Source organism: Triticum urartu, chromosome 3, assembly GCF_003073215.2.
Source record: "Triticum urartu cultivar G1812 chromosome 3, Tu2.1, whole genome shotgun sequence".
NCBI classification, from domain to species: Eukaryota; Viridiplantae; Streptophyta; class Magnoliopsida; order Poales; family Poaceae; genus Triticum; species Triticum urartu.
In genome coordinates this window covers 119,135,495-119,142,667 of record NC_053024.1, presented here as the reverse complement: position 1 = coordinate 119,142,667, position 7,173 = coordinate 119,135,495, and the positions used below count along the sequence as shown (strand labels likewise).

At 48.9% G+C, this 7,173-nt stretch overlaps 1 protein-coding gene across 1 annotated transcript; it reads left to right on the top strand.

Annotated features, from left to right (window-relative positions):
- The first annotated feature begins 5,961 nt into the window (after positions 1-5,961).
- LOC125548140 (late embryogenesis abundant protein EMB564-like) lies at positions 5,962-6,814 on the top strand. The gene is made up of 2 exons (XM_048711817.1): positions 5,962-6,225; positions 6,314-6,814. Exons 1-2 carry the CDS (start codon positions 6,012-6,014, stop codon positions 6,442-6,444), a joined length of 345 nt encoding a protein of 114 aa, XP_048567774.1. The 5' UTR covers positions 5,962-6,011; the 3' UTR covers positions 6,445-6,814.
- The last annotated feature ends 359 nt before the right edge of the window (positions 6,815-7,173 follow it).

Here is a 7,173-nt window from a genome sequence, read left to right as displayed (position 1 = left end):
GCGCTAGCTTTCAGCTTCACCCAGTCTGAGGTCAGAGCTCGGATGACCTAGTCATGACAATCGCAGAGGTGCTCCCTTTACTCCCTAGCCGAACAATCGGGAACGTAGGGGTAAGCACAGGAGCCAGGCAACCCAGCTTGCAAATCGCTTAGGTCAATATGGTGCATATTGTGGCGTAATACACGAACAAGGAACGAAGCCGTACAAGTATAATCATATGCAAGAGGAAAAGCTCCATCAAGGGAGCCCCCAAGTAAACGAGGTATTTGAATTTGTGTGTCACAAACAAAGTTTTGACAAGGAGATTCTCTACAAGAAACTTTTTTCAAAAAGGTATAATGATTGATCGAACCGAACACAAGTTAAAAATTTAAAACTTTGAGCATGAAGGCAACTTAGCTGGTTAATGTGTTCGATATTGATGACACGGCCCGAGCTTGATGCGGGACAAGGTTCCATCCCCCAAGCCGGTCCCAAGGTGGCAGAGCAAAGAGCTCGGCACTCCGAAGTGGTGACATAGCACGGTCAATGCGGGCCGGCAGAGTGATGCTGAAGTCCCTAGCATGGGGGAAGTGTTGACGAAGCCCCCCGTCCAACCGAGGTGACGTGGTATGTCAGTACGCCGAGTTGACGATACTGCCCAACCCGGATCATTTTCCTGTGCACAAAAAATAGTGCAAACCGGAGATAATAGTAATAATAATAATTAAAAAAATCGTTGCATAATAAATAAGTTATGCAAAGTGAGTAATAAAAAGAAATATGGCCTGGCGCCGAAGTCAATGTCGATGCAGGGTATCGGCGTGATGTGGTAAAGGCGTGGCAAAGCCTGAATTCACAGGTCGGTCTGAGTTCCGGATGCGGCGTTCATCGGACCATGTACGGAAACTGACCGAACCACTATGCGACCTTCGTTAATGCGGCCATCATTTGATAGACCTGTGTATATATGATGAACAAACTAGAGTAATAATTCCTTGGGAAAAATGAACCCGGACAAGCAAAAAATACTAGGATTAATAGCACCTGGTTTATTTGTTGTAGCAATGCAAAGAAAGGTGATTCCGAAAATTGGGACTCGATCCGCACACCCATTGCCTGATGAGCGATAAAGCGACGATATGGCGATGCTGGCAAAGGTTGGCTCGCCGAGGCAAAGCCCTCGGTCCAGCTAACGTGACGGAGCTGGTCGGCTAGTGACACCGAAGTCTCTAGAGTAGGTTGATGAAGAGATGGCGAAGCCCTCGGTCCAGCCGAGATGTCGAAGCCTCGATGTCAGCCGATGAGTCAAAGTAGGTCGGCGTGATGGACACCAGCTTGAAGAAGCAATAGTGCGGCCCTGCCGATGTAGGTCGTGACGTGGTCGATGCCGGCTTGATGAAGTGACCGTGCGGCGATGCCGGTATGCCCGCTCCGTGTAATCCGTGGGGCGGACATGTTGGTGATGATTTATCCTTCGCGATTCCGAACTCTTGTTCGGCTTGCTGAGATGATGATCCGAAGAAGTTGAGCTCAGCTCAACAAAGTGACGACGTGTCTAGCGCAGGTCGACAGCCTTGGAGCAATATTGCCGGACTGGTTTGACACCAGCATGATGATGAAGATGACCTCAGGGGAGGCTTAAAAATTTACGGGCACATGTTTAAAAACAACGCACAATACCCTAGAAGAGAATTCCTCTAAAAAGGTTGTCCAATATCACGTTCATAAAGAAACATGAATTCGGGTCGGATCCGTATTCGCGCAGAAAACGGGTCCGAAAATTGGTCCACTCATTGGAAGGTTCCCGGAGTTTGAACTGTCGGATCGAACTAAAATTTGGAGGGGTGGTAGATATGGGAATTCCGCAGTAGATGAACGGTTGGATCTTCCAAAGGACCTCCGAGCTGGGCTCTGGAGACCACAACCTAAACTCATCCAGATTCCTGTCCAGATTTGACAGGGCTCCGGTATATCGTAGATTGTCGGAGATTCCTCCATCGGAACTCGACGAAATTGTGCATGACTGTTGTAGACGTAATTCCACACTATTTGACCGAAGAAATCGTCAAACCGACGCTCGAGGAGGTGGTGACGGCGAATACAAGTTCGTTGTCCATAAAAACAGCACGGCCGCCCGAGGGCAATGTTGACGTTGAGCCCTCGAGCTCCATGGCTGACTCCTCTATGATCATGATAGAGATCGGAGTTGATGTTGAAGAAGGCCCGCATCCGAACATGACAATCAGAGATGGAGCACGGTCCTCGGTCGAGTCAAGGTGATCCTCGGTCGAGTCAAGGTGACCAGTCGAGCCGGTGACGAAGATGTCAGCGTCGCAGTTGACCTGCGGGCGAGCCATTGATCCTTTTGCCGATCACATAACGGAACTCTCAATGAAAGCACAAATGTCGGTGTCAAAACCGGCGAATCTCAGGTAGGGGGTCCCGGACTGTGCGTCTAGGATCGATGGTAACAGGAGGCAGGGGACACGATATTTACTCAGGTTCGGGCCCTCTTGATGGAGGTAATACCCTACGTCCTGCTTGATTGATATTGATGATATGAGTATTACAAGAGTTGATCTACCACGAGATCGTAGAGACTAAACCCTAGAAGCTAGCCTATGGTATGATTGTTGTATATGATCTATCGACTAGTCTGGCCTCGGTTTATATAATGCACCAGAGGCCTAGGATAACAAGAGTCCTAGCCGAATACGCCGGTGGGGAGGAGTCTTTGTCTTGATCACCAAGTCTTGTGGAATCTTCCATGTATGCGGCAGCTGTTCGAACTGGCCCATGAGTATACGGCCATGAGGGTCCTCGGCCCAATCTAACAGATCGGGAGACGACGTGGTGAGTACCCCTAGTCCAGGACACCGTCACCGGGGTTGAGGAAGGAGCAAGCGCAAGGAAAGAAAATGAGACTGGGTCTCTATATAAAGGCCCCGAATATTGTGCGTCTCCCCCAGGGTCTCTAAACTTACCTATCACCAAGGAGTTGTACCCAGGGGACGGTTAGGTTACCCACGCCTGCATTAATGAAAATCCCGTAAATAAAGGGACACGATCTCTGCCCTGGCAAGACGTACCAGTAAAACCGCACCCCGAGACGTGGGGCGGCTCACCAGCTGACGGTTGGAAATAGCAACCGAGCAGACATGATACGTTGTCATGAACAGTTATCAACAAGTTGGGCTCGTGGAGTGTTATATTTTCTGCCATTATATACACAGGTCCGGATATACTTACTTCGTCCGAAGACTATGCTGGAGTTCGGAAGGATGAAACCCGTCTTGCAATGCCGAAGACAAATCTGCGCGCCGGACTTCTCATCATTGAAGCCAGGTTTAGGGGCTACTGAGGGAGTCCTATACTAAGGGGTCCTCGTGCGTCCGACCTGTTATCCGTGGGCCGGACTAATGGGCTGTGAAGATCAAAGATCATACTCATGTCCGGATTGGACTCTACTTGACATGGAAGGCAAGCTTGGCGACCGAAGATTCCTTTTTATGTAACCGACTCCATGTAAACCCTAGATCCCCTCGGTGTCTATATAAATCGAAGGGGATAGTCCGGAAAGGACACCACATGTACTCATTACCATACCCATATAGGCTAGACTTCTAGGGTTTAGCCATTACGATCTCCTGGTAGATCAACTCCCGTAATATTCACATTCATCAATATCAATCAAGCAGGACGTAGGGTTTTACCTCCATAGAGAGGGCCCGAATCTGGGTAAACATCGTGTCTCCCATCTCCTGTTACCATCGATCCTAGACGCACAGTTTGGACCCCCTACCCGAGATCCGCCGGTTTTGACATCGACACCTGCCTCCCTCTTTGCCAAGCTGTACGACGGGTCAAGTAACAAACTAACTATGGACTTGCTCTAATCTTCATGTTGAAAACTAATACGCCTAACAGTATGGGAAGGAGGGAGTAGTAAAAAAGATGAAGATACATAAATGAGTCATATGAGTGCGTTATGTGTGTTAACACATGTCTTATAACAGGTGTGCGATCGTTTCTCTCAGCAGGAGAGAAAAGTAGTTACACTTAGCCTTTGCCTAGATAAAAAGCGGAGAAAGAGTTCTCACATCAACCGCCAAAACCCTGAATTGCTATAGCAAAAAAGCGAGTTGCCACATTCTAATGGGCTCTTTGATTCTGAAGATGGTGTCATCATTTTTGTCCTTCCAAATCTATCATGTGTAGTAAAAAACAATCTTGTCGGATTCCAGTCTTCAAAGTTTTGAAATTTATGATCTAGTACGCCTTCACCATCCAGTGACCTTGGTTATTTGAATCTCCGTTGCCGGAACCAAGCCATGGCAACCAACCATGAGGCCATGCCATGCCATACCTAACGAGGAAAGCTGCAAGAAAGTAGAAGGTGAATCTCCGTCTCGGCGTAAACACCACACATGGAGCAGATTCCGCTCCCTCCCAAACAAAGGAGATTGTCTGAAGTGAGCAGTCGATCATGCATCGCTAACTAGCCATCTAATCTGACCTTGTTCTTTGACTGAGCCTTCCAAATCAACTGGAAATTGTTTTTTTTATAAAAACCAGAACATATCGCCTTTTTTGCCGACCTTTGTCATGTAGATTTCGCTTCCTGTCCAATGCCATTGAACTTGGTCTTTATCATAGGATTGAGACCCCCCTCTCCAATCATCAACCAAAGCTTGATGAACTCCTCTACTTGTAGTGGCGGTGCCACTGTAGGGGCTGGTATGGTCGGCCGCCCTGGGTAAGCCGTGATGTGCGCCATAAATACTAGTACTACTTATATATTTGTCCATCTCAATTTTTTTTCTGAAGGCACGTCTCATTAATCGACTTGTTTTGGACGAGAGACACAAAACGTTTTTAGTCGGTCTATTTGAACAGAAAAACGATTTGGTTTTATACGTGCGCTAACAGAACACGGCCTGGGAGTCCATGTTAGTGGCTCTCTGTGACGTTTATGTTTTTTTCCTGATATTTTATGCTTAGATCAGCTAGTTGTCAAGAACCTTGAATTATTCTGCACCATTAGTTATGTTCTTTGGCTTCATATTTCAATCCTATGAGTTTCTGTTGAGCAGACTTGCATCTGTATGCTACAAAAATTATAGACCTTAAATGTTTCGTTCCAGGTAAGTTCAATTCCTGGATCCGCCATAAAGACAACCATCGACCGAAACCCACAAGGTCCATCGAAGACACACCTTCGCACACCCTCTCACAATGATAGACACACTATCGAGACACAGACAAGGTGAGACAACGTTATTCTATCTTCAGCAAGCCATCGCCTTCTCATCGTCATGAACACGACACAAATCCTAGCAAATCTCAAAAAAAATATAAAAACGGAGTCCTCTAGTGGATAAGGGCCGAAACTCACCACATCTCACAGCCCTAAGGCCGCAGAAGACGAGACAGGTCGGTGGCATGGAGGCAGGAACCTAATCGTGTGTTCACTTGGGGAGGAGAGACGAAGGGGTAAGTCGTTTTTTCCCCTGCGTCACGTCTATACAGCTGTGAACAGTTTGTTTATGGAGTAGCTCCAGCAAAAACACAAACTGTCATCCTGGCGCCCGTCATGCTTCACGACCAACCAAAGTACCCAACGTGCTGAAGCCGATGATGCAAAACCAAATGATCATCTACCGCCCGCCTCGTGCACACGGACCAGTAGCGTGCAATGTTGCCGGCTTCCAGAAGGGAGCCTCCACGTAAGTTCCCGGCACACGAACTTACGGCAACGTTTGACCACGGTAGCCGCTACGTGCTCGCAGTGAAATCACTTCCCATCGAAACGTGGCGCGCGCCCCATGCATGTTCGCCACGCCGGCCCGCGGTGAAAGGCCGAGGTAACAGCGCACCACGGCCGGCAGCATGCACCGTCCACGTATACACGGACCGCACCGCCGTGCACCACCTATATAAGCGGCCTCCGCTCAGTGGTGAAGCAGAGCATACCAGCAGGCTAGCGGAGACAGACTTCAAAGACTTGTTACGAGCAGAGACCGCGAGCAATGGCACAGCAGGAGAAGAAGGCGCCGGAGCTGCAGCAGGACCCGGAGATCCAGGACTCGGAGAACCGGACACAGCAGGTGAAGAAGGCGCCGGAGCTGCAGGACCCGGAGATCCGGGCAGAGCTGGACCGCCGCGCCCGCGAGGAGGGCGAGACCGTCATCAAGAGCGGCGCCGGCGGCAAGACCCTCGAGGCGCAGGAGCGCCTGGCGGAAGGTACGTGCGTGCGTTCATGCGTTGGCGTATGTGGTGTTGCTCTAACTTTGTGTTGATCTGCTTGTGCTGCTGTGCATGCGTGCTGCAGGGCGTAAGAAGGGCGGGCTGAGCCGTGCGACCGGCTCCGGCAACGAGCGCGCAGAGGGCGAGGGCGGGGTGGTGATCGAGCCGGACGAGAAGAAGCTCGAGGAGGTCAAGAAGGATCTCGGGCGCGAATGATCGAGCGAGGTAGACGATGTACGGCCTCACAGGCCGGCCCTCCTATATATATATATATCGTACGTGTGGATGTACTGTAAGTTAGTACGTAGTGCTATGGGTGTACGTGGTAGTAGGCTAGGTTGAAGGATGCAGCTTACGTAGTAGCGTTGATGCATGCATGTCTTCGTGCTCGCACGGACATGGCGTACGTACGGCTGGCTACAAAATTTTGGTCCCTGGATTGTAGCCGCCGTAGCCCCTCTATATATGTAGCTCGATCGTAATCCATGTACCCTGGCTGCAAAATTTTGGCATGTATGTACGTTCTGTAGCCAATGATCCCCGGATATATGAGTTGATAAATAAATAGTGGCCGTGTCTGCGAAAACTCCACACTAACTTCTATTCAATAAACGATGTATAGTAGTATTTTTTTTAATCACAGATTCATTCCTATGTACGCACGCTCATTCCTATGTACTCGTTATGTAGTCGAGAGAGTACCAATTACTTACAATTGTTCATGAAATTACTTTACTACCGTTCCAAGTACAATATGGCCAGTCTAAAGAAGACACATTCAAAGAAAAAGAATTAACACACTACAACACGTCCTTGAAAGCGTTACCAAAGCCCAAGAATGGTCCACCCCGTCGAGAAAGCGCTGCCTAAGATGAAGCCGGCCATGAAGGGAGTATATTATGAAGGCACTTCTCGATGATGAAACTCAACGAAGATGAAATAATC